The sequence below is a fragment of the Paralichthys olivaceus genome, chromosome 3 (assembly GCF_024713975.1).
Source record: "Paralichthys olivaceus isolate ysfri-2021 chromosome 3, ASM2471397v2, whole genome shotgun sequence".
Classification (NCBI taxonomy): Eukaryota; Metazoa; Chordata; class Actinopteri; order Pleuronectiformes; family Paralichthyidae; genus Paralichthys; species Paralichthys olivaceus.
In genome coordinates this window covers 3,838,230-3,866,026 of record NC_091095.1, presented here as the reverse complement: position 1 = coordinate 3,866,026, position 27,797 = coordinate 3,838,230, and the positions used below count along the sequence as shown (strand labels likewise).

The 27,797-nt window shown below is 43.1% G+C and overlaps 3 protein-coding genes across 3 annotated transcripts; 1 reads left to right on the top strand and 2 right to left on the bottom strand.

Moving 5' to 3' along the window:
* Nucleotides 1-1,621: 1,621 nt before the first annotated feature.
* On the top strand, nucleotides 1,622-18,915 carry LOC109639230 (solute carrier family 22 member 23). The gene is made up of 10 exons (XM_020102595.2): nucleotides 1,622-2,945; nucleotides 4,564-4,667; nucleotides 6,182-6,336; nucleotides 12,797-12,983; nucleotides 13,225-13,352; nucleotides 14,496-14,598; nucleotides 14,815-15,041; nucleotides 15,512-15,544; nucleotides 15,692-15,815; nucleotides 16,652-18,915. Exons 1-10 carry the CDS (start codon nucleotides 2,520-2,522, stop codon nucleotides 17,070-17,072), a joined length of 1,908 nt encoding a protein of 635 aa, XP_019958154.1. The 5' UTR covers nucleotides 1,622-2,519; the 3' UTR covers nucleotides 17,073-18,915.
* On the bottom strand, nucleotides 18,803-21,488 carry psmg4 (proteasome (prosome, macropain) assembly chaperone 4). The gene is made up of 3 exons (XM_020102597.2): nucleotides 21,219-21,488; nucleotides 19,815-19,890; nucleotides 18,803-19,156 (listed from the first exon to the last, which is right to left on the bottom strand). Exons 1-3 carry the CDS (start codon nucleotides 21,387-21,389, stop codon nucleotides 19,035-19,037), a joined length of 369 nt encoding a protein of 122 aa, XP_019958156.1. The 5' UTR covers nucleotides 21,390-21,488; the 3' UTR covers nucleotides 18,803-19,034.
* Nucleotides 21,489-21,911: 423 nt separating this feature from the next.
* On the bottom strand, nucleotides 21,912-25,006 carry bphl (biphenyl hydrolase like). Its single transcript, XM_020102560.2, has 7 exons — nucleotides 24,812-25,006; nucleotides 23,848-23,954; nucleotides 23,578-23,744; nucleotides 23,038-23,191; nucleotides 22,818-22,949; nucleotides 22,382-22,505; nucleotides 21,912-22,278 (listed from the first exon to the last, which is right to left on the bottom strand). The coding sequence occupies exons 1-7, from the start codon at nucleotides 24,892-24,894 to the stop codon at nucleotides 22,188-22,190; spliced, it is 858 nt and encodes a 285-aa protein (XP_019958119.2). The 5' UTR covers nucleotides 24,895-25,006; the 3' UTR covers nucleotides 21,912-22,187.
* Between the last annotated feature and the right edge of the window lie 2,791 nt (nucleotides 25,007-27,797).

Genomic DNA, 27,797 nt, shown 5'->3' with positions numbered 1-27,797 from the left:
CGGGGAGCTGTCACATTACACCTGAACCAAAGTGGGTCACTGGTCTCAGGGAGACGAATGATGCCGCTCCACCTCCTCACAACTACAGGAATTCTTTCACTCCAGGCCCGACAGAGCTCGTGTGTGACTTTATCTGAAAGACTCAAAGGAACATGTTGCTGTTTGTTCGAGACAGTTATCACAGTGAACATGCTTCTCTCTTTCTCTCTCTGTAGTTACGTCCTCCTCCGATCATCTGTTATATTTTGTTTCCTTAAAAATGATGGCTTTATAAGTAGCAAAGAATTATATTTAAAGACTTACTCTAATATTGTTTAACTTAGTTAGCAGCACAAACAACAAGAGAGGTGGCACTGAAGCACAACCCAACACGTAGACCGTAAACAAAGATGGCTGACATGTCTCCACTCCCACCATCGGGAAATGAAGCCACAATATCCAGGATACGTCCGCCGCCATCTTGCACTTTTAAAGTCAATCGCAGTTGGAGTCTGCACGGTGATTATTTGACATGAGCTTTGACTCTATGATTTGATCAATATACGTTTATGTTCGGCTTGAACATAAATTATTAAGGAGAAATGGTAATAACAACGATATAACTCTAGCATGAGCCGCTATTAATGCAGATGCTATTTATGTAAAATTATAAATCACCTTTGAAGTTAAACACGGCACATAAACTTGTCATCCATCGTCTGGAAAGAATATTTCCTAAAATGTCAGTTTTGTGTATCAACTACACATCGATAAATCATTACCGTGTGTAACATTACATAATGAAATGATTATTATAAATATGGTCATGGTTCAGACTATTTCTTTCATTACTGACGTGTGTAGGGGGGGTCACATTCTGTTTAGGGCCCCAGGACCGTCTGAGACAGCTCTGGTATGTGCTATATTATGGGTGTGGTTGGCAAACTGTAACAGATGACACACAGCGAGAGGGAGGGAGAGAGAGAGAGAGAGAGGGAGAGAGCCTCTTCAGTCCATCCTCCTCTTCGTCCGTTTTATGCCCCGAGAAGGAGGAGGAGGAAGGTGGGGTGAGGAAGGAGAGGAAAGAGGTGAGAGATGAGTGAGAGCTGAGCACAAGTTGTCACCTCTCTGTTACACTGTCAGCCCCGAACACCAGCTCCATGCTATTAGACACATTAGATATAAAAGTGTTTGCTATCACACACACACACACACACACACACTATGACATAATCTTGGCTGCAGAGGGAAAAATCTGTCACTCACAGGAATCTCTCAAGGTCATACACACACACACACACACACACACACACACACACACACACACACACACACACACACACACACACACACACGTGAGCAGCTGCAACATTTGTTCTCATTGATCCATTTACTGACTTTATTGCACCTTTAACAAAACCCATCTCTCTTCAATGTTGTGTAATAAATAATAGAATAATAATAATAATAATAATAATAATAATAATCAAATCGATGACAAGGTCGTGTACTGTGATGGTGTGACGCCCCCTCGCGGCTGACAGGCAGCACATCATCCCTGACACGCTGCTATTGTCTCTGCCTGTTTATGTGACGTTCGTAAAAAAAAAAAAATCCCATGACGCAAAACCGCCTCAGTGGGACGTTCAGCAAACACACAGACACAAAGCACCTGCGATGACTCGAGCTGTGGCTCTCGTGCTGAGGATGGAGAGCGGGACATGGTTCTAACGAGCTGTCTGAGCGGAGGAGAAGGTGGAAGCTGCACAAAGGAGCCGCTTGTTTCCTGCAGATGCTCGTCAGTGGTGCAGCTCGTCCCCTGAAGCTTCTCCAATCGCAGCGCATAGCGCGACCGACGGAGGGCGGGGTCTGCACCCCCCCCTCCCACCTCCTCCCCTCCTCCAGATCTGGCACCGTGTCCCATTGACGAGACGGCGACCAACCGAGCAGCGTGTCCCCCCACCACGACCACTCCACGGACCAGGTGATGACCGGGAGCTCGGCTGTCATGGACCCGAGGAGCTGAGCGATGCGCACCTGCAGGAGGTCACGGTCCGGACAGGTATGAGACCTGTGGCGCGCGTGGATGAAGGTCCAGCAGATGTTTGGTGGATCCCCCTCTGGATGTAGCGCCGCAGCCCACCTCCACACACCCAGCAGGCCTGGAACCGCTTCAGCCCCACATGGATGGATCCCGCTGCAGGAGCTGTGCTTATGGAATATGAAGCCCGTGCACACGAGCATGCCTCCTCTCCTCTCCGGGAGCCTTCTCTCCTCCACTCGGACATCCCCTGGTCGCTTCGAGCCCCCCTCGCCATGAGGGCGACTGCTCGGTAATCCGGTGCCTGTGCGCGCGTGATCGGACCGGACACCCTGTGTTTTGTTTTTTTTGGCTCGGGCTTGTGTTGCAGAGGATTTATCTGCGCTGAGGGGTTTTTCTTTGTGTCACAGGGCTTAACGCACAGTGCGCACGGCAGCAGAGCGGGGGCTCCGCTTCACCCGCTGTTGCGCGCAGCTGCTGTCTTTGTGGCCGGGCCGTGATGGCACCCGGCCGCCCCGAGGCGCAGGACCACCCGCCTGAGAACGGCTTCACTCCGCTGGAGCACCCGGTGCCCCGGCTGCTGCCGCACATCGACGGCTCGGTCCTGCCGTCTCTGGGGGGCTTTGGGAAGCACCAGAAGCAGCTCGTGGTCCTGACCTGGATACCGGCATTGTTCATCGGCTTTAGCCAGTTTTCGGATTATTTCCTTCTGGCGCAACCCAATGGCACGTGTTTGCAGCCCCTCGCCAACGAGAGCAACTGGACCGTAGCGTCCCCGCCGGTCACCGGGGGAGCACCGGCGCTGCTGCCCAGAGGCAACGGCACCGGGGACGGCTATGGGGAGGGACAGGGGGACGATATGTGCGCCTGTAAGGAGTGGAGGCTGGAGCTGGAGACGGGACTCAGTCAGAATGTGGTCACCAAGGTAACGAGAGAGCAGCAGATTGATTTATCATCTTCATCATCTTCATCAGATTGACCCCAGCACCGACACAGCTGACGAACAAGTCACCCACTGACCTCAATATGAAGCTGTGTGTGTGTGTGTGTGTGTGTGTGTGTGTGTGTGTGTGTGTGTGTGTGTGTGTGTGTGTGTGTGTGTACACTCCTGTCTTTGTGAGGACCCCTTTGACTCTTGGATCTCACACAATGAGGACATTTTGTCCAGGACTCTTATACCTTCGAAGGGCAGATTGAAGATTAAGATTTGTTTTAGGGTTGTAGAGTAAGAATAATTAATAATGTTATAGTGAACACAGTATGTGAACAGGATAGAAGTAGAAGTGTGTATTTGTACAATGAGTGTCCTCACAACTGTAGAGAGACAAGTGTGTGTGTGTGTGTGTGTGGAGCTCAGAGAAGGCAGCGGCTGATAACTGGAGTTATACAATACTGTAGTTACAGTGTGTGTCAGGACTGGTAGATACAACACTACCACGATATTAATATATATTATACATATAAGTCTACTTATTTATTTATACATCACCACATGTGATGCAGAAATCACTCAATATCAAAGGGGATCAAAGACCCCTCTCCCTCCTGAGGTTGATGCTGATGTCTCACGTCTGCCGACGGGCGACTCACGTCGAAACATCTGATTTTAACGTGAAATTAAACGTGGTGATGCTGAAATCTGACTCAGTGGCTGACTGAAGGAAGGTAAATGACAAAAACTTTGATGAAGACATTGTGAGTTTGTCACATTGACCTACATCCAGTGGTGCAGCTACAAATCCACCTCTGGATCACAGCAGAATCAGATCGTCCATCGATGTGAACTGTTCATTAAACTCAGGGTCCAGCAGTGAAGATGCAGAAAAACACGTTTATTTTCTGCTCGTCTTCAATTGGAATTCGCAGAGAATCTAATGAGAGCAAAGACAATAACATGGCATGAACACAGTATCATGATAGGATTACAAAATGATTTAAAATGTTCCCCCAGCTCTGTACTTGTGTCATGTTCGTTAAGTTAACACTGGTGCTAATAGCCCCCCCCTCTCTCAGCGGGGAGCTCTGTAAATCATTTTAAAACACCAACGCTATTTTCACGCTCGGCTGAGTCGCTCTGCTTACTTCAGGTTCACAAACAAACATTGTACAAATTGTGCTTCCACGTGTCCTTGGCTTCAGATGCTGAGAGCTGCAGCTGTGTGTGTGTGTGCGTGTTTGTGTGTGTGTGTGTGTGTGCGTGGTGACCCATGACCTTCACGGAAAAAGTGGAAAACTATCGATTTCTCATATTGTAGGCACACACACGTGCAGGCTCTCTCTCTCTCTCTCTGACACATGCACATGCGTGTGTTTCAACATGGACATTTGAATATTTCAAAAGTGTCAGCAGCGTGTTTGCACTCTTCAGCCTTCATGAATTATAAACACAGTGAGTCACAGAGCTGAACGAGTTGGACAGATGACAAGATATCAGATAAAAATCCGACGGCTTCATTTTTCACTTCCCTTCTAATGTTGCTGTTATTTCTCCTTGTTAAGTTGTAAAGTTGACTGATGTTCTTCTGTCTTTTTCTCTGTTTCAGTGGAACCTGGTTTGTGACTCGGCCTGGAAGGTGCACATCGCCAAGTTCTCTCTGCTGGTGGGCTCCATATTTGGCTATCTAGTGATGGGTGTCATGGCTGACTGGTACGCTGCCTCCTTCGTTTCTGTTTGGTGTCTCTCTTAAGTGTTTTAATGTCTCATCCTTAAAGGGGCAACATGGAAGAACTGTCCAACTTTCCAACTCATACTTGAAACAAACAGGGGCCAGTGTATTACCGGAATGGATGAGAATCAAAGAATGAAAGCCCGAAGCTACTTTTACAAATAAAAAGCTAATAAATGATCCACAGTATAACCATAGACATTAAGTAAAGTGCCGTCCTATTTAATCAGGGTGTTTACAGCTATAAACTACTTAACTTTAAAACTTTAAAGACCTTTTAAACTTGCAATGGAAATACACAGCTTAGTTTAACGCGTAGACTGAACCAGAAACAGACAAACCACGCAGAGTATAATGAAACTAATATTTCATCTTCAGTCTGGCAGAGTCGGGACATTTTCCCGTTATCTTTTGGCAAAGACGAGCATGAAGAAATTAAAAACCCTCCACTCTGAATGGAAGATAATTCTTTTCTTAACTTTTGGTCAAAATGATCTGTTTTAAAAGACAAGTTTGAGGCAAAGTTATGCGGATTTATACGACTTGCAGCCTACGAATCCAACATTTTTACTATTTGTTATTCCAGCGTCATGTACTCACTGAATCCGTTGCAGAGATCTTGCAGAGAAACACAAGCAGTCAGAAGATCCGACAGGCTGAAAACATACAGGACACTCAATCACATCTGGAAGAGAAAAGAAAGAGCAAACGATAAAGTTATTACTCAAATATCAGAAGTATTTCATAAGATGTCGGAGCTTTGAACAGTTTAAATGTCAGGATATGGACAGAGGAGCCGTTAGGATTCACCCTATGAATATCTGACATAAGTATTTAATCCACTGACCCTACAGGACAATGTTGACGTCCACGGAGCCTCATGGCTAAAATTTAAATGAAGAAATGTCCCTGTCCCTCCATTTAATAAACAATGGTCGCTGTTACTGTCTTTGGTTTTATTACAGACAGTTTATTCAGAATTTTTTCAGCCTGTGGGTTTTCAAAAGTAAACAGAGGATTATTTTCAAATTATTTAAACTAAAGAAAAATATCATTCATCCGTCAAAAATCTCAGTTTAAAGTGAATTAAGACTGAAACTATCTGCAGGGCAAAGTGATAAATTATCTTTTGTCATTTGGTGAATTGACTCTTTAACCCTCGCTGCTGTTCCTTGAATTCATTGTGGAGCGTGTGAGCCACCTGAGCTGCATCGTGGGAAAAATAGTCCCCACATTGTGTTTGAGATAAGTAACCATGGAAACTATGTAAAGAAATGTGCAGGGCAGTGACGCCTCAGCTCTGACCTGACCCACTGGTCTACTGACCCCCCCCCCCATAAACCAGGAAGTGGGCACAGTCTGAAGGAAACAATGAGAGGAATGATCCCTTTCACTCGACTGCACATCAAAAGCTTCTTCTTTCAGTCTGTGACAGTTTCTAAACACTTCTCTACGTCTTTCTTTCTCTCTCTCCATCTGTGCCTCTGTCTCTAAGGTTTGGTCGACACCCGGTGTTGATCCTCTCGGTGCTTTTCATGCTGGTGTTTGGTCTGAGTGTTGCCTTCTCTGTGAACGTCACCATGTTCAGCACCTTGCGCTTCTTTGAGGGTTTCTGCTTGGCGGGCCTCGCTCTCTCCCTCTACGTGCTCAGTAAGTACACGATGTCATCTCCTCGTCAGCTTTTCTCTTTCTGCTTCTACGCTCCTGTATTTCCCTTGACTTTTTCTCTTTTGTGTTTATTAAATGTAATCAGCGGGATGGAGAGGAAGATATTCCAGATGTGGGGAAATGGGACAAAACCCAATTTATATATATGGTCACATATAGAGTATTTAAAACTACCAAATGCCAATAAAGCTGTTCTCATATTAAGGTATTCTGAAAAACAGAACACCAATAAAATAGTTAAAATAAGTTGTAGTTGTGAATACTGAGCTAATTGTTGTTTAACTCATTAAATATCCTGGCTGTGATATTTGGACTTTAGTCAGTGGATACTGTGATTACAGAGAAAAACTAAAGCTCTCAATCTTAAGGTTTGTAAATTGGTGTCACCCCCCACAAGCATTCCTTCCCCTGCTCGACCCCCCCTCCTCCTCACCCTGTCCAGGCCTCTTCTCTCTTTTATGCCAGTCAGGGATTAGTCATACATTTTGCTGGAAGCCGGGGCCGACTCTGAGCTCTGGTGATGGGGCGGGTTTTGTCCTCTCTCAGCGGGGGGTCCCAGATAAGTCTCTATCGAACCGCTTCTAAAAACTAACTAAATGTAAGCCCATGCCTCCGAGCCGTCTGCCAGGACACTCGTGAGAGCTGACTTTAATCTGTGATGTTTGAGGAACATTCTCAAAGTCTTGTTTTAAGGACGACGAAGACAATAAGATGAGAATAAAACGAATTTCATTGATCACCGGCGTCGTTACAAAGAATAAAACATTACAGCTAATCGCAAAATGTCTTACTGACGTCGGTTACCATCACAGAAACAAAGATAGCTGCAGGAGACAATGGGAAGTTCTTAACACAGCTAAGATTCCACAGTTATGTTTATATGCTGATGTTCTAGATTCTAGAATAGTGAGAATATTTTAGTCCTTGTCTGTTTCATCATGTCCGATACAGCATAACGTGTAAGACAATCTGATTTGCTTAGTAATTTAAAAAAATTCAACATGACATAAATACATTTAAATCTCAATTGAGATTTATCAGGTTTTGTTTTCTCCAATTTTGCCTGAAACCTGTTTTTTTTTGTTTGTTATCTTTTTACGTTCCTCACATGATTATATTTCCTCCTCTCCATCTGGGTCTGTTCTCTCATCGTTGTCACACACTCTCTCACTTTGATCATGTCCCTCTGTTATTACGGCCAATTTGCCCAAAACAAATACTTCTAATGGGAGCCATATATATTTCTTTTGTCAGTGCTGACAATGATGGGATGAGTAACTGTGTGTGTGTGTGTTTGTGTGAGAGAACAGTAGGTGTCTGCATGAGGTGTGAGTCGGTTGTGTGAGGTGTGGATGCAGTTCAGTGGGAGGAACGGTGCTGCTGCAGGACGACTCACACTATGACCGACAGCGGAGAACAGACGCCGTCGTCCCATTAACAGTAAAATATCATGAGGATATTGGAAGCTTCCAATAAACATCCTAGAAGTCTGAATACATGATGAACTGACACTTGAGCTGCGGAGCAATGAGACTTCAATATTCCACTATAACAGATGGAGAGCAGACACTGGGTGTGAATTTTTTCAATACGTGTTTTGCCAAGAGAGGTACAACAGTGTCTGGTCTCCATGCTGCAGGACAGAGACAGCACGGACGCTCAGTATTTTGGCAGTGACGCTTTGTTTTGTTGTGTTGGCGCAGTGCTCCAGTGCTTTGGATCTGAAATCAAAGAATAATGATGCGGTTGAAGTGCTGACCTTCAGTTTTTAAGTTCACATCCACTCTAGGGGGGTTCGCACAGCAGACGTGTTTACATGCACACCAATATTCTGATATTGAAACTGGAATATTCCCGTATCTGGTTTCAAATTCTTTGAGATTATACATTTGTTTTCCAGGCCTGTACTTTAGCCGGATTCACTTCGTTCAGGTTGCTGTTCAGCCGGCAAAACAAATTATCATCAGGTCATGTGATTAACCTTCCTCTTCCGATCATAAACACACTCATTGGTTGATTCGACTCTTGTTGCTGAGTGTAAAAGAGACCAGAGGTTTAAACCTATTATATTTTAATTTACAGCTGAAAAGCAGCAATTTAACACCAGAGTCACAGTTTCATCTGAAATTAAACAGGTGGAGGCACAGAGCCAATAATAGAAAACATTTCACTGCACTGTAATGTGTAAAAACAACGGAGGCACATTACTGCGGAGTTTGTCAAACAGCCGTGTGCTCAATGGCTGCAGCAGGAAGAAAACGTGTAGCGTGCACATATTGTTCATGATGGATGGTTGTACAGTACGTGTGCATGTGTATTTGCTGTGGTTGCACTGTTCCATCTGTATTTTTTCCTCCATCTCCCTCCAGAAATCCTCTCTCTGCCTGTTCCCCTCATTTCAGCCTCTGTCACTGCAAACGCAGAGCTGAATTTCTATTTTTAAATCCAGCAGCTCTCTGACCATTTTCATTTTCTCTCCTCTCCTCTCCTCCATTCATCCAATCCTGCTCCCTCTCTCCCTCCCTCCCTCTTTCTCTCTCTCTGTACCATTGTAACACCACCAGCAATCACATCCTCACTTGCTCATTTAAAATCTCTCATCTGCTGGTTATCTCGCTGCAACACGCAGCCCATAATAAACTCCACTCCAGCTTCAGTTTGCTCTGTTAATGTGTTAATGTGTGTGCGTGTGTGTGTATTTGGGTAGGTGCACCAGTTCTGTGCATGGGTTTATTTGTTTGTAATTTGGCATCTACCTCTGGGTCGTCCCCTGGGAATTGTTGGAATGGACTTTTCCTCCTGTTCATCCGTTTTCCATTTTAGCGCCGAAGACAGTTTTTAATCCCATCTTGACATCATGGATGTCCAAGCTCTTCTGGAAAATATTGAATATATTGTATTCATGAAAATATTGCTACACCTTGAGATACATACTTACATTTAATACTTGGTGAAGAGCTCACCCACTGTGAGATTCACTATCACTGTTGGAAATATATATATATATATATATATATTTATATATATATATTTCTTGGTCAGCAGTCAGAAACATTTGTACAAGCTGTGAATTGGAGCTGACGAACAGCAGCTGCGCCACTTTTCAGCCCTGCAGAGGGAGAACATTTAGAATTTGAAGGATAAATTGTTCAGTGAATTAGCTCAGTTTGCATGAAGGCACAAGGGAGAGCTTACTTTTACACTTGTGAGAACAAGGGGTCAATATCATTGCTTCTTCCTGTCCTCTCTGCTCCTCTGAGATTTTTAGGTTATGACAGAGACAGGCGATACACCAGTGTGTGTGTGTGTGTGTGTGTGTGTGTGTGTGTGTGTGTGTGTGTGTGTGTGTGTGTGTGTGTGTGTGGTGAGCTGTGGGAACGACTACTGCTGACTCAGCGGGGGAAACTGTCGCGCTGTGCCCTTGTGGAGGCTTTTATCTGTTTCCAATCCTTCCCTTCCTATGAAGTCATTCACCAAAGGCTGCAACAAAATCTCATTTTCATTTCTAAACAAAGAGGCAGCAGGAGATTGTCCGGGTCAGACTCATGACAACAGAAATGTGTCTGTGTGGATGTTAAGGTGAGGGGTGGAGACACGATGTCGAAATTCTGCTGCAGAAATCACGTGATTTTGTTTACAGCACATCGACAGTGGCTTCGGGCCCTGCTGTATTCTCACATGGCCTCGCTCAGACATTGTACCAGGGGGCTGGTAGGAAACGTTCTGAAAAAAACCTTCGTAGCAACAGACTCTGACATTTGCCTTCTCACATCAGCCCCATCGAGAAAATTTCAGGAACATGTGTGGACTTCGGTTTACGACTGAAAGCAGCTTTAGTGGCTTTGTTGTCATTATCTGTTTGACGGTTGATGTAATTAATTGACCAATAAAGTCAATACTACATTTCTCCCTCTCTTCAAACTTGGAACTAAAGTGCCATTCTCTTCATGTCACCAATTCTCTCTCCCCACTGTTGTCATGCCGCAGGCAAGGTTAGCACGGGAGCAGCAGACAACTGAAAGTGTGTGTGTGTTGCTGTCAGCCATTTATCACTGGAGATCCTTTGACCATTTGGTCAGCGGCTTTTTGTTGCCTCCCCTTTGTCTTTACGCTCCTTTTATTCCATTATAGTTTTTGTTTTGCAAAGCTGCTGCAACTCTTCCCTTGCAGATGTAAAAGACGGAGGAGAAGCTGCTTAGGAGAGGAGTGAGAGGGAGGGGGTGAGGAGTGGAGGTGGGGGATGGGGGCTTCGAAGAGGGTGAGAGAGCCACTTCAGCCCAGATGAGCGAGAGGGAAGAGTGGCCAAGGCGGGGGTGGTGGTGGTGGTGGTGAGGGAGGATCAGCCCACAGGGGGAACAGTGAGATAATCAGCACAAGGAGAATCATTCTCTGCTCAGCTGGAACAAAAGCTCTTTACCAGTGTGTGTGTGTGTGTGTGTGTGTGTGTCCCAGCAGAATCAGCGGGATCAGACACTTAACTCCCTCGGAGAGTTGGGGAGTGTTTTTTGGTTGTCTTGGTTTTTCCTTTGCAAAGGTACAGTTAATTTCTTCAGTTAGTGTGTGTGTGGCTCTGTCTGATCCATTCTCATCGACCGCTGTGGACACGAGCACCACAGAGACACGGCGCTGAGTTGTTTGTCGGCTCACAGACGAGATGGAAAGAACCTAACAACGGCCCCACATGCACACAGTCCTGAAATGACACTGAAGTACAATTCATCACTATTACAATATCATTACACTACTTTTTACCACAACTATTTTCTGATGTTCTTCATTGGATTTTATGTCAGAAGGACTAAATGAATCCTTAGACAAATATTCATCACCTAGTAAAATATGAAGAATCGTTAGATAATTACTGTGAATGAAAAATACTACCACTTGCTTCAGCATTTAAAAACAGAAGATTTGTGAGAATATAGTTCTGATAAAAGCTGCATTCATTGATTTTTCTGGCCACTTGGGGGCAGTGAAACAAGGAGAGAACACAACATTGGCGTTCAGTATAGAAACCTTGTTAAGTTGTCCCACGCAGTTACTTATTCACACTAACAAAACAGACATGGAATAACATTAGTATTGATTCGGAGTCATGTTTGTGTCCACCTGAAGAATTGAAGTCACTTACCTTTGAGCTCCTGAGACAAACATCGGACTCTGCAGCAACTTTCTTCCTGCGCTGGTCCCTGATCTGCTGTTTGGTGCCTGACGGGGTTTATTACAGCCAGTTTGCTGAAAGTAGTTCTCTGCTGCTGTTGAGCTAGAGATCTGCCAAATAGTTAACTTCATTCAAATAGCACTTTTCAAAACAGCCATTACAAATAGCTTCTTTAAATGAAAACAAGGCATCGAAGGCCACAAGCAAAATAATACAATAGAATTTAAACTCAATGATGATATTATTTAAAATAAGACAAATACTAGCAAAGACAAAGGATTAAAGAAACATAATAATGGCTGAAACGATCAAGTAAAAGCCATTTGGTAAGAGTTGGGGCCCCGTCACCTTTGACAGGGGTCAGTGGAATTTCCTGTTTTGTTCCTGTGGGGAAAGTTTTTAGAGACATTAAATCTAAAATCTAAAAGTCTTCGGCAGAAGGGAAGATGTTTTTATTAAAAGGATTTATTGTAATACTTGTAATTCTTTTTTCATCAGCTCCACTGCTTCTAACTGAATTATTTTCCCGTCTCCACATCTCTTTGTTATTCTCTCCGTCCCTCCACCTTTCTCCGTGTGCGTCTCTCTCTCCCTCTTTCGGCTTTATTATCATTCCTGCTGCGATTCCACCGATGAATGGGCGGGGGGGGAGTAATTTGTATTCTACCTCTTCTCCTCCTACTTTATTCTCTCCCTCCTACTCCCCCATTCCCTCCCCGTCGTCCTCCTCGTCTCTACAATAAGAAGTGACAGTACATGATGCCAGGTTAGCCAGCCCCCCCACCTTCGTCCTCACCCACCAACAATGGTCACCTTCAAAAAGACCTTGCCATATGGACCGAGCCATCTGGATTGTACCATGTTACAGGCAGTATAGGGGAGGAAATGGGAGCCGAGGGGGGAGGGGAAATTAAGGGACAGTTACAGCACTGACGCTCATCGAGCAGCTGAAGCCTCTGAAAAGCTCTGACTCCATCCTGAGTTTATAAAGAGGTCTGGTGTTAAAGTGCTTGTTCTCAAGGGACGGATCAGTAAAACCAGTCCTCAATAATTCAGAGAGGGAACTCAATACTGGCTCCACCATTAAACAAACACACACATCACACTCTGCCAGGCCGTTTAGGCTGCAGCTTAGTTTATGATGGTAATCACATCCACGGAAACGTCCACACACGTACAGCTCATAAATAATTTAAACGAGTCTCCTCTGGTTCACCAACACTGCAACAGTCTGTATTTTCAGTGAAACTAAATCTTCCTCTGTCTCTTCTCTCACTTTAGGGATCGAGCTCTGTTTGCCAGGTTGGCGGTTCTCCATGACGATGGTGGCCAGTTTTCTGATGGTGGGCGGGCAGCTACTGATGCCAGGGGTGGCCGCTCTGTGCCGCAGTTGGCCGGGTCGGGATGACTGGCAGGTGCTGCAGATAGTCATCATCAGCCCTTTCGTTCTGATGCTGCCCTACGTCTGGTGAGTCCCGCCCTCCGAGGGAAGCCACGCCGGGGCGGCTGGGAAATGGGGGGAGGCAGATTCTTGTAACGTTGAACCAGGCGACAGCTTGTACAGTACACACTGCACTACACAACACTGAGCGCACTCTGCTTTGACTAACAAACAATACTCTCTTTCTCCTCTTGTTTTTCTTCCCCTCGCTCTCTGTCCCTTGTTTTTACAACACATTCTGTTCTCATCAATCTTTCCCTCGCCGCAGGATTTTTCCAGAGTCATTGCGCTGGTTGCTGGCCACCCAGCACTACAGGAGGTCCAAAGCCATGATGCTTCACATCGCCAGGAAGAACCAGGTTGACATGACAACCGAGCCCAGCGGGGTTCTCACAGGTGAGGAACGATTTCAGGAGGGACAACAAACAAGTCGACAAACAATCCAACAATCCGTCTCGGTCTGGGCTTTAAACTTCCCGCTGCTCTACTCGCCTCATTTCGCCAATTATTTTAATTCTTCCTGCGTGTTTTCTTAGAGCCGCTTGTCGGCGTGTGATGACATGAACATGCAATGAACACACAAAGACACTGACTCACATACAAGGCACCCCCCCCCCCCTTCACGTGTGCACACATGTTCATGCAGTTCCGAGCATTTTCATATGATGAAATTCAACTGCAACAAGAAACATGTCTCCTTTGAACATGAACGTTCAAAAGCATTTGTTCCACTGGAAGATCAATAAAGTTTAATCTCAGAACCCAACTGTTTGATGCAGAATTAGCCTCCACTATTTTGTGGCTTCCGATGAAGACAGTGGTTAGGGCCAAGACTCCGTCCTCTGTTCGTCGTACGAGTCAAATGTTTCACCACATGAAACACAGTGATACCTTTTGTAGGTGTTTGAGGTCCAGAGGGCATCTTGCTGATCTCTCTGAACAGCTGTTTGCATCTCAGTACAAACAAATTAAATATTCTCTCAATATGGTCCGCCTCTTTTTCCCCTCCACACAAAGTCACCTGCATAAAGGGGATCGTTGAAATGTTTCCAGACCCAAAGATCTTTCCCTGCAGCTTAACATTTTGTATATTCACATGCATCTGCTATAAAGTGGGACGTCTCTTTTTTCTAGCAATTAATATGTCACTTAAAGGAATCAGTGTTTAATTGTAAAACCCTATGAGCTAATGAGAAATAACCATAGTTCAACTTAGCAATATAGAAACTTTTACAAATGGAAAAAATCCCTTAATTTAGAATGAAAACAGTTTCCGAGCCGTTGTGCTCTTAGAAACAGTACATCTGTCCTCTGTCTGCCACCGACACATCTTCCTCCCCTGCCTCTGTGTCTGACTCATTGTTCCTGCCTCTCTCAGTGGTCGAGCAGACAGATAGATGATGAGCGTGGAGGTCCCATATCCATCTTCAGGCCCCACAGCACATTAGCTTGTCCGTGCCAAAGGTCCCTTAGCGGCCGGTCTCCAATTACCTCCTGAAAGAAAAGGTCTCAAGGTGTGCGTTTCATTTTTCCTACCAGAGCTGGAGCAGGAGCTGCACAAGAAACCCCAGAGGACCTGCATCGTCAAGATGATGAGCACCAGGAACCTGTGGAAAAACATTGTGGTGCTGTGTGTCAACTCGTAAGTGTGTTGCCTTTGTGGCTGAGCTCGTACAGTTCCTTTGCTAATCAAAGCCAACGTCCGTTGTGTTGTGAGCATGAATTACGCATGAGCTCGTCCTCCAGAGAGAAATGAAGACGTGAGTGTAAGCGTGACTCGCCCCGTGGCAGACGCGTGTCTCACGCTCCCACCTTCCTGTCTGATTTCACGTTGTTACTCTGTGTGTTTTCTGTGCAGCTTGACAGGTTACGGGATCCACCACTGCTTCGCCCGCAGCATGATGGACCCGGAGGCGCAGCCGACTGCTTTGTGCCACGCAGACTACTACACCATGGCTGGCATCGCGGTGGCAACCTGCCTGGCGGTCTGCCCCGCTGTGGGGTTGATGGGACGTCGCGGAGGGCTTCTCACCTTCATGATCATAACAGCCCTGGCATCACTGCTACAGCTCGGGTTACTCAACTGTGAGTTCTCACTGAACTGCATCAAAACAATCCACAGTAATCACACGGTGAAGTACAGAAATAAAAATAAAATGTAGATGGTGTCTCTGTTAATTTAGTATCACATTATATGATCAACTTCATGATCATTGCTGTCATGTGATTATACATTTTTTCGATCTGTATAAACTTACGACGGTGTCTATAATCTTTATCATAGGATCTGGAGATTTGTTTTAAACTACGCATGACGCATATGTCATTAAATCAGTGCATCCTGCAGTTTAACTCTCAGTCTGACGGAAGCCTCTGCTGATTCCTCCCGGTTTGACCTAATTCTGCTTCATTATTTCAGGCCTCAGCAGTTCACTCTGGTCCTAAAGGCTTTTTTTTTAATTCTGCTTGTTTTGAGTCAGCACTGTTCCGTCCTTTGTGCTGACTAATGACATGTTCTCCTCTCTTCTCTCCCCACGCTCACTGATTGGATCCAGTAATCGGGAAGTACAGCCTCCGCCACGACACAGGTACAAACACAGGATGACGATGTTTGACGTGACACGATTCATTCAAACAGCAAATTCAATTTCAAGGTCGCTTCACATTAGTTGAATCGCTGTAAATTGTGTGTCGTCCGTGTGCTCACCTCCTCGTCGCTCTCTTCTTCTTGACAGTTCTGAGAGACACCCTGAACAGGAAATTCTCGGTGGCGTTCTCCATCATCGGGATGTTCTCCTCGCACGCCGTCAGCACTCTCAGCATTTTCTTTTGTGCTGAAATCACTCCGACAGTCATCAGGTGAGCGTGGCCGCTCATAAACCTGTCACACGACACGCAGGGGAGCCGTCTGACTTTTCATTACACACATGAATACAGCGGCTGAGGAAACACAGCAGGGGAGAACTCTGCCGTCTGGAATCACTCCCTGCCCGCTGCCTTCAGTGCTCTTATTTACTACGCGCCACTTTAAGTGTAACATTTGCTCTGTGCATTGTCTCCCTGAAAAATGTTGGAAAGGGAATCTGACATCTTTTAAATCACTTTGAAATTCTTGTGCACTCTTTTTTTCTAACTACACGGGTTCTATTTTACTATTATCATGAATTATCAAAGACACAGTGCAGAGTCCTCTGACAGCTCATTGGCTCCATCTTGTGGTGGAACGTTGATCAGCAGCTGAGCGCAGACTTGATGCTCATTAAAGCAACACGATGCTTCAAACTGTCAATAACGATGGGTGACAAAAGTGAAGCCAAATCATGTGGATCGCCCACTGGTGGCTGGCTGCAGGATAGGACACAAACCGAGCCTCCTCCGTGTTAGCACTTGGGACAGCAACAAAACCAAAAAGTCAAATAACTTTTTTCTAAAGATGGTTTCGGTCCCTTTGGTTTATTCTTCAGTGTTCATGTGTCTGATAGGTTTAGTTTTAATTATTCTATTGCTATTGTGGCTCCATCCCATAAACACTACTGCACAGTCTCTGGCTCCAAATGACATCAAAAGTGCAAAACACAGCCTGAGACGTGTCGTCCATCTTTGACACATGCTGCTGCCTCACAAGCTCCTGTTGTTAGTTTTTTTTGTGTCACTGCCTCTGCCATGACTCTGCTGCGGCTTCTCTCCCTCTGCAGGGGTGGAGGGCTCGGCCTGGTCCTGGCCAGCGCTGGCTTCGGCATGCTCACCGCTCCCATCATGGAGCTCCACAACCAGAAGGGCTACTTCCTGCATCACGTGATCTTCGCCTGCTGCACGCTGCTGTGCATCATCTGCCTGCTGCTGCTGCCGGAGCCGAGGGGCCAGCCCCTGCCAGAGAGCCTGGCCGACGGAGAGACCTTCACCCGTCAGACCCTGCTCCATCCCGGGGAGCAGCACCTCCTTCTCGCTAAGAGCGACAGGGACTACTCCCGTGTCCATGACACACCCTTACACCTCTCGGCCACTGGGGGCGCTACAGTGGCAGTAGCCACCGCTCTGGCAGCGGTACCGGCCTCGTATGCCCTGGCGACTGGTGGGGAGGTGATTGGAAATCGTGCCATAGCCAATGGGGTGTGAGCGTCATAGCAATACTCCACTGCTGTGCTATTAATCGCTCAAGCATTAACCTGACTGAAAAATCCCTTGAAAAAACCCCCAATAGACTTTTGAAGGAAATGTTCCCATGAACTCTTGTGATGTTTGAGACTGTGACGATAGTGATTTTGTGTAGTTTGTAGTGATTATGATTCATTCAGGAGTTGCCAAAAAAACTTTTGTCCTGGACCACGTTTACCTGGAGTCAGTGTGTTAAATAGTACGAAGGTCTCGAGTGGTGATTTTCTTGCTCTGGCGTCTGCTCTTCCGAAAACAATGAACGGGCGAGTGAAGCGGACGAGCTCTGAATAATGTGCGCTCTGTGAGTTTTCTGTTTGTGGCTGTGACTCGTTGAAAGAGGATTTCACTACATCTTGTAATTCTTTATAAGTTAATTTGCACTAAACGTCAGAGACACAATCAGGTGTTTGTGATTTTCGGCCAATTTTGGAGATCCAGGGATTGGCTCAACCACTACCACTCTTTTTTGCATGATAGGGCACAAATGGTTTTACACGGTCCCTGTTCTCTATTTGTGGTCCCTCTACGAGAAGTCCGATGCGGCACTTTATCTTCAGACGAGGACGGTCAGCGTTGGCGCTGATTTTTTAAACGAACATTACTGCTGTTGTTGTGGGTGTATGATGGTTGTCCTGATGCGACGAACAGCCGGAGACCTTGGCAGACGCTGTGTTTGTAGCTTATGGAGACCGTGCTAACAAATCTGAGAGTTGAACGGACCGGTCGGTGTACTGTGGTATGTCTTATGATGCGTCTCAGCATTTAAATGGCTTTATCGCGATGGCTCTGTTATTTTAACAAAAACAGAGAATGTAATTTATGAAAACCAGTATTTATTTTGTCACGCTGCCAAGGGCAAAGTTTTGTTGTTTGAAATACCTCCTTAATTTCCACTCCGCCTCCCACTCCGTGTCCCCTGTAATGTGGTAATGTCGTAAACCTGCTCCTGGGACATGTAACTTTAGCCAGAAAGCACAATATTTTACAGTTTTTTGAAATAAACGTTTGTGAAGATTAGAGTAGAGCAGCCGTAAAACTGGCCTAGTTGTGATTAGTGTACATTTATACACTTTACTATGTAAGTATCCTTTAGTACTGCATAAAGATGTAAGGTATGTATACATGTGCCATTCATTCATTATGTATGGATCATAGACTGTTTCAAAAGATGGACGCCATGACACCTTCTTAAAAGTGAAGCCAAAGCATCTGAACCAGCCCCTGGTGGCTGGCTGCAGTACAGCTCTTAAATCCCTGCCTCCTCCATGCAAATGGGTGGGACATGGACCAAATTAAACAATTAAAATACAAATTAAGATATAATTCATCTGATAAGATTGGTTTGATGATGAAAGCCGAGGCTGACTCAAAACTTTTACTGCACAGATTGCAGCGTTTGTATGCAGAATATTTTTGGCTTCATTTCTGAAGAGTGAGAGAAGTGGAGACGCATCGTCCATCTTTATTCACAGTTTGTGCTCTGGACCGTCAAACTTACTTTTAGAGGATATAAGCACATTGAATAGAAGAACCAGTTTGTCCAGATCCACAGATCAAACAGATCATTCTCTGTGATTAAAGTGATGTTTAAGACAAAGCACGTATTTTCAACCACAACGGTTCGGTTCCGTAGTTTATATGTTTTCAACAACGAAACATTTGGAGGAAGAAATACAGAAGTCAACCACTAATGTTTTCTAAGTGTTATTTTTTTAATATGATGCATTTGTACAAAAAGCCATAGGCCTAAATGTTTTGATAATGAACCACTTAATTTATTATGTCAATAAAAGAACACATGGTGTGACTGTGTGTGGTTCTTGTTTTGGAGCAGAATTATAGTTTCGGATTGAGTCGGACCTGCCGTGTTTTCTTTCCATCCTGAATATCGTCAGTTTCGTATAAAAGAAGTTCCGTGAAGGATCAGAAATGTTCAGGGTGAAGCTCCAGCTCCTTTTTGATCCTGTTCTCCACCAACAGACTGAGGTTGGAGTCCGTCATTGGAAGACTGTAACTCACAAAAACTTGCTTGTTGGTTCTTTTCGCTGCAAAACAGAAATTATTTCACTTTAATTTGGAGACACATTCTTTTTTTGATTTTTCAAACTAAAATCATCTGTCTTGGAAGTTATGACAGCATCAAATAATTGATTGACTAATTTAAACTTTACTCTGTTTAGGTCAAATATACAAATATTAAACGTAAAATGTAATTTTCTTGCTTAAATAGTGCTTAACAATTATAGCTGCCCTGTTGTGATGTACCATGTTGGTGTTTTTCACACACCACATGCAGCAGCTTGTTTTAATTTCTAAATCTGAGATTTTAATCACAGTCAACTATTTAATCTCTCAGTTATGCGAAAAATAAATAGGCACATTCTGTCAACATGTCTGATCCTGTGAGGGACAAACAAACTCAAGCTTTCACGTCTCTGTTCATTCACTTTTACGTTGGTTTAAATGAATGGAGGCTGTTTGCTGCCATGAAAACTGGTAAAAACATAAATGTAAAGACTTGAAATGGTTTTCAGGATTTCTAGAAGTGTTGTCAAACATATGAGGTGATTTTGGGAGAAACACACACAAACATTAATACGGTTATTTATAAATCCAGAAAATATTGAATGGGAGCTTGAAAGAGAATTTAACGGCCTATATGAACTGAATTATACACTCGATGCATTTATCATCATTCTTTACCTAATCTCAGTGACAGAGAAGTTGGAGCAGTGTTCGACGGGTCCCCCATGACTAACGTGGATAAAGGCATCGAGTCCTAGAGACAGAAAAACAACAACAGCAGTTGTTAGGGGGGTTCTGCAAAAATAAACAGACAAATAAATATTATTATATTGTTAGATTAATATCAGTTCTCTAACTATGTCAGATTTGTTTTCATCCATGAATGAATCGATGAAAACTTTGAAAAACATCTCACAATGTTAGAGAACGAGAGAAATTCCTGGTAACGCCACGAAATTCAGTAAGTTCTTTCTTGGCTTACATTTATTTTCTTAATTCAAGTTCTATATATATTTATTTATATTTGTGTTTTCTATTTATTTGTAATATTATGCAGTTTATGGTTAGAATAACAAGTCTCAGTAAAAAAGACATCTTTGGTTTCGACCAGGTCTTATAATTCTAAAGATAATGCAGATTGTTTAGTGTCCTCACCTGTGACTGTGACACACTCAGTCATAATGTACATACATCACATTTTAAATATCTATTGTTATGTTTTGCACAACTCTTTTTCTAGTGTTTGTAATATCTGAATACTCTTCCACATTTTTACTTTTATACTTCCACAAACCACCGACCTTGATATAAAACCACGACTGTCCTGATACAAAAAACAAGTTTCATATGAGGAACACACTGAGCTGTGGAGCCATGATTGTCTACTCAGTAGTAATATACATTTTGTTTAGTTTCAAAATGAATATTTAGGTGTATGTTTAATAGTTAAAGGTGCAGTGTGTATAACTTTGTGATATCTAGTGTTGAGGTGTGATGTTGCAGCTGAACACCCGTCACCCTCTCCTTCCAAACATGAAAAAGAACCTGTGGCAGCTTCAGTTTTCATAAAAACTCAAAGGTGTTTAGTTTGTGCAGTCTGGACTAATGTCAAAAACATGGCGGCCTCCGTAGAGAGGGTCCCCTCCATGTAAATATAAAGTGTTTAAATATAAACAGACTTTTCTGGTGTAAAGAAAACTACAATTAATAAAATACAGACGAAATGAACTAGTGAAAACATCATGAGGATTATTCTACATTAAATGTCTGCCAATAGTTCCCTTTCACCTAAATCTTACACACTGGACCTTTAATTTGATTCTACATATTTAATTTTAATCTTTATATATATATTTAATCTTTATATTGACTCAAGCGTTTCACTGCCACAGACTCCTGAATGTAAATGTTGTGCACATGATGAATAAAGTCTTGAGTCTTGATTGAACCTTTAACTGGATCCCACAGCAGCGGGTTTACAAGTTTCACTTTACAGATGTTAAATATAAAGAGCTCATGTTAAAGTTCGATCCGTGACAAGTTTCATTCGCTTGTTGTTGATATTCCTGCAGTTTCACTCACAAACTTGCTGCTCATCGACATCGCCATGTTGGACAGAACCGGAGCAGAACCGACCCACAGGAAAAACCCTCCGCTGAGCTTCATCACGTGGAAGTGAACGAGCTGCTCCAGAATCTTCTCCGAGAAATTGTGGAGAGAAACAGTCTCCGACCCGTTCACCGCTTCAGACATGTTCACGTGTTTCACCGGGAATCGAACGTTTCAGCGAGAAGAGCGACACAGAAACACACACACACACTTCCGGGTTCATCAGACCGAACGAATCGATCAACGAGCAGAGAGAGAGAGAGACACACAGAGCGCAGCACAATCGATCTACTGCAAGAAAAGAAAAGAAAAGAAAAGAAAAGAAAAGAAAAGAAAAGAAAAGAAAAGAAAAGAAAAGAAAAGAAAAGAAAAGAAAAGAAAAGAAAATTAAATAAAGTTAAATTAAATTAAAATAAATTCAATAAAGTAAAGTGAAACTAAGTTAAATTAATAATACATTCAATAAAGTAAAGTAAAGTGAAACTAAGTTAAATTAAAATAAATTCAATAAAGTAAAGTGAAACTAAGTTAAATTAAAATAAATTCAATAAAGTGAAACAAAGTTAAGTTCTCATGAATCAAGGAAAAGCAGCAGATTTTTTTCAATAGAATCGAGCAAAGGAAGAAAAGAACATTTGACATCTTTGCTTGAAAAATAACACAGACCACTTTCTCAATCGTCAGACGAGCTGAAGATCCATTTATTGACCAATCTTCTCCCTTGTATGTGTAACAGCCACAAGTTCAAATACTGAGTAACATAGCACAACAAACAAGATACCAACTTTCTTTAGAAATGATTTTTAAAAATGGAGATTCAGATTCACAGTAAGAGTGTTTTGGAAATAAGCAGGGTATCGAATAAATGACTAAATTAGATCTTTAATAGGATTATTTGCAGTGACCGGTTTCCTGTTAGATGTGATTAACTCACTGTTTAAATCATTCTACCAAAAAGTCTTCCACCAGTTTGTTGAATTCCTCAGGGAACCTCAGGTGCAGATTGTGTTTACCCTCTGGCAACAGATGTAAACTAGATTTAGGACAGAAATAAAAATGTTTTTCACATGTTAAATACGTGTTTATTTTATTTTGATGTAGTTTGGAGGTTTTTTTAAATGTGTAGATGTTCTCACCGTGATCCTTTGACGTGTTTGTGGAGATACTGAGCGTGGGAGATGGGAACCATGGGGTCTTTCTCTCCGTGGACAATGAGGGTTGGACAGGTGATGAGGGGCAGACACTCCATGCAGACGCTCCCTAACCAGAGGACGTCAAAGTGAAAAACATTTTACTCCCAGTGTGAAAGTACTTTTTGTCCAGACACCTCCACGTTTGTATAAACCCCCCAGAATAATGATTGCAAAATTTCAGTCTCCTGAGAAAGATAACTTAAAATCTTACAACCAAAATGTCGGAAGGAATAACTTCAACATTATGAGGTTAAAGAATAAATTATTACACTGATTTAACATCTCAGTCTCTTCACTTGATGCTTTAAATCAACTGAGAAGTCGAGTAATTGTCTCATAAACTTCTATAGAAACAACAAGTGGGGTTTGACGTCAGTACCTTCTGGTCTTTTGATGAACTGCGTGACTCCGTCCACCCAGGCTGCCCAGGTTTTAGCAAAGAGTTCCGCTCCGTACACTTCCTCCAAAGGCTGCCTCATCTTCACACTCCACTTGGAGACGTCCCGGACCGCTGAGCGATCGCACGAAAGAAAAGATAATGCAGATTATTGCATTAGATTATGGACAGTCTGAAAGGAAAGCTCATCGACAGTCAGTACCATTGTAAAGGTCCAGGTCATGCTGGGTGATGAAGGCGTTGGATCCCCATGCCACCACCTTGTCGATCAGGTCAGGGCTCTTGGCTGCTGCGATCAGAGCGCTGATGCCTCCGTCGCTCCACCCCAACAGAGAGAATTTGCAGAAACCCAGAGTCTGCCAAAGAAATGACAAACGCTTTAAATCACAAACAAGCGGCACCGTATTTCCTGCAAACATAAATTACAGGAGACGTTCGTTGACAATGTCAATGGGAAAATGGCGGCTACGACCAAAACTAGATTTCTACTGTCTCAAAACTTCTGAGTGAAGAGAAGTGACTGTAGTCCCACTCACTAAATAAAATAAAGTCATTGAAAAGTTTACCTGCAAAGGTTTTTTAAAATTGTTTAACTGTTTAACTTATGATTTAATTTCATTATTCCAGCTACATATTGCAGCATTCTTATTTTAAAGGTTCCCTCAATATTTTATTTTATCAATCTGTGAGTAGAAAATATAATTTTATAGTTTTATAACTCCGATTTATTCTACCGACGTACCTTCATCAGATCCACTGCATCCGCTGCATCTCGCTCGTAGAAGTCGGCGGGAAAGTCTCTGTCCGGGGGACGCGATCGTCCGTAACCACGAGGATCCCAGCCAATCACAGTGAAGCGTTCCTTGTTGAGAGACTTGAGCTGAGGCCCGAAATCTGTCCTCGTGCTTCCTGTGGTGGAAAAGACCAAAAACATGTTACACTTGTATGACACGAGGAAGTGATTGTATGTTTTTTACAAACTGCCACGTTACATGGATGTTGTCGTATTTACCCAGAGCTCCAGGAAGCAGCAGCACGGCGTGTTGCCCTCGACCCGTCTGCTCGTAGAACAGATCCACGCCATTAACACGCTGCCGACCCGAGGCCACTGCAGACGAGCTGCAGGAAAACAGGATTAATATAAAATATAAAATAATGTCTTAAAAGGAAAAATCAACAAAATGATTGATTATCAGTTCTTTCTTTGATGAACGTTAAACCTTAAAATCGTAGATGTGGTTTATTTGAAGGTTTTCGGTGAAGACTTAATGTTGTAATTGAAAATCTTCATTTGTAATGACCAGTAGATTTATTTGATTTATTATTATTTATGATAATAATAATAATGGCAAGTCTAATACACATGTAATATTTAAATTTAAAGACTGATAACAGCAGCTAAAATACTGATAATGATGCTGACAATAACATCAAATCTTTATATTGGACACCACTGTCAATTCAACATTCAAATGTTTCACAGCAGCTGATGGAACGGTGGAATGCAGAGCAGGAATTTCAGAGGTTAAAGTTCTGAAAACTCTGAAAGAGTCCAGCAAAACAGAAAACTTTAAAAACAAACCAACAGGATGTTTCTCAGTGAGTCTGAGCTGCTGTCAGGACTCCGTCATGTCAGGTCTGAGATTCAAGAAGCGTCCACAGAGAAAACACTGAGCCATGAGAGAGAGAGAGAGAGAGAGAGGTGTGTGTGTGTGTGTGTGTGTGTTCCTCTCTCTCTCCCTGTATGTGTGTATTTCTCTGTTTCTCTCTCTCTCTCCCCCTGTGTGCACCCATCTCTCTCTCTCCATGTATGCACCTATCTCTCTCTCTCTCTCTCTCTCTCCCTGTGTGCACCTATCTCTCTCTCTCTCTCTCTCTCTCTCACAGCAGGTTAAAGTTCACTCCCTGAACGAATCGTGCAGAACAGAAAACTCTGCACATTTTGAGTTAAAGAAACAAACCAACAGAATATTTACCAGTAAGTTGGAGCTGCTGTCAGGACTCTGTTCACTTCAGGTCTGAGATTCCAGAAGCGTCCACAGAGCAAAAACTGAGCCATGACTGAGAGAGAGAGAGAGAGAGAGAGAGGGGGGGGGGGGGTTGTGGAAACACACACACACACACACACACACACAGGGGGAGTGAACTTTGGCCACCTCTGACAGGAGACGTTCAGGAAGCTGGAGACATTCACGTCATCTTAGTTGGTGATAAAATTTAAAGTGAAAGTATCAAAATTGACCGAGGGACAAATAAAATTCACATAAAGTTGCACATCGAACAAAATGTCTGTGTTTGCATCAGATTCCTTCAGATCAGCTGCTTTTTATTTCATCAGTAGAATGATGATCCACCTGGAGGAGTTTCCTTGAAGAAAATGCTCCTTTGAAAACGAATTTATTTCATTTTAGGAAAAAAATCTTTGTGAATAAAATCTCCTCTTTCTACAAACCGAAAAATCCAAATGTCCACGTAGCTTTGATTCATCACCAACAATATGTTTATGTGACGTCATGTCAGGTTATAGACAATACTACAAAGATAAAATATCAAAATGAAAAATGACAATGAAGAAAAATATTTATCTTGATAAAATGCAGCAGCAAATAGAAAAAACTTGATTAAGAAGTTCAGCAGATGGATGATATTTTTATTTAATTTGGAAAAATAAAACAAGTGGTTATGTTTTAATTGTGTTACAGCAATGATGCATTTAACGACAAAGATATTTTTTTAATGTAGAAAATGAACAACACTGGTATCTCGTGTCTATAATGTTGAATGAACACTATTTATTGAGAGATTTAAAACATGAAATAAGGTTTTCTAATAAAACCAGAGCTCTTGGTCGGATTTGTTTTTCATTAACTTCAGTGACTTGATTAATTAAAAATAAAAATGTGCAGAGATCACTCTAATGATCTTTCACAGTTTGAACTTTTCATTATTTTCTCTGACTCAGCTGAGGGGGGGCAGGTGAGGTGAGGGGTGTAATGTTGGCTGCTGTATTCGAACTCGCCGCTAGATGCCACTAAACCCCACACACGTCAGGCCCCTGCTCTCTCTCTCTCTCTCTCTCTCTCTCTCTCTCTCTCTCTCTCTCTCTCTCTCTCTCTGTTAACTCTGTGATGTGTTTGCTTGTGTCGTCATAGTTTCTCTTTTCTATAGTTTGTCATCATTTATTCTTGATGGATCGATAATATTTGAAGGAAGCTTCTTGATAATTTGTTTAATATTAGTAGAGTTATTGCAATTTAAAAAAAAATATATATATATTTTTAACATTTTTTTTTTTTTGGACAGTTTAGAAAATTGCCGTGGCCAGTTTTCATTATTCCCTGATAGTTGATAAAGCAATAAAAAAATAACTGTGAAGAAGAAGTACGTCCATAGACACACGACGAGGGTCCACTGACTCCCACTGGACGGAAATATCAAGGACGCCGACATTTTGTGGCCGGTGACGTCATCTAGAGCGAACACCTCAAAAACAAAGTTATCAGAAACTTCAACAGGATCTTAAACTACAGCACATGTCATCGGAACATGTATTTAAAGTGTGTTTTTATTTTTTTAAAATTTGATGCATGTCCCTCCCCCACCCACACACACACACATCCACACACACACACACACACACACACACACACACACACACACACACACACACACACACACACACACACACACACACACACACACACACACAGTGATGTTGATTCGTGTGATGTTCCTGTTTCTCTATCTCTGACCTGCAGCTCTGTGATGAGCTGTCAGACTCACTCTCTGGGTTTTTTGTAAACGCCTCCACTCTGCTCTGCCTGTCAGAGCGTCTGAGCCACACACACACACTCACTCTCACCCCACACACACACACACACACACACACACACACACACACACACACACACACACACACACACACAGGAACACAAGACAAAAGCTATAAATACCATCGTCGCCTCAGAGCGACGTGTCGGAGGCGCAGCAGAATTTACTGGAAATGCAGCGACTGATGCAGATTCCACTGGATCATCACTGCACATCAACACAGTTTAAAATAAACAGGAGAATTCTTTTGTAATCTTCAAGTCTAATAAACAATCGGGTTTTTAAGAGTCATAACAGTCGAGAGAAAAGACCTCCCCCAACAGTCTCCTTATGAAACCTTATTTAAATCTGCTAGATCTTTGGATTAACAATATTAATTAAAGATATTCTGTCTGTCCATCAGTCCGAAACATTATATTATATTATATTTTATTATATGATATCATAATATAGTACAGTATGGTATAATATAAATATTTAGGCCCAGACTGAGATATCTCAACATTTACAGGATGCAATGCATGAAATTGAATATAAACGTTTGTGGTTTCCCTAGTAGCAACTTACAACTCAGTCATTTCATGTGAGTATCTGCAAATGTGTGTTTGATCATATGTGACGGTTTCGAGTCAACGCGTTCGGGCAGGTCCAGATTTGACCTGGACACCATTGTGGGTAACGGGCCACATTCTGCATGGAGCTTTTGTGGGTTTGTAAAAAAGGATCTATGCCCGACTCGTGTTCATCTGTGGCATCACGACGTCACGTTCAGGAGCTTCAGTGTTTTGTTTCCCACAGACTTTCAAACGTCTTTAATCACACGAGAGGAAAGAAAAACCTGAAAAACATAATGTGTCTGCTTTGAATTAGGATCTGCTGCAGGAGACGCATGTTTACTGAGCCTCATTAAGACGTTTACATTATAACACCTCAGCAGATAGTGATAGCAAGGCGTGACCCTCTGGCCTGCAACCATCTTTGTCTCGTTGGTATGTGCCTATCCATGTCCCATGACCTGCTCCTGGTCTAAATATAATCATCCAGGCAGAGTATCCCACTTCGAAGGTCACGTTACGTCACGCGGAGCAACAAATTCTCGATGAGTTGGCTCCGAGGCGTGGAAGGCTTTAT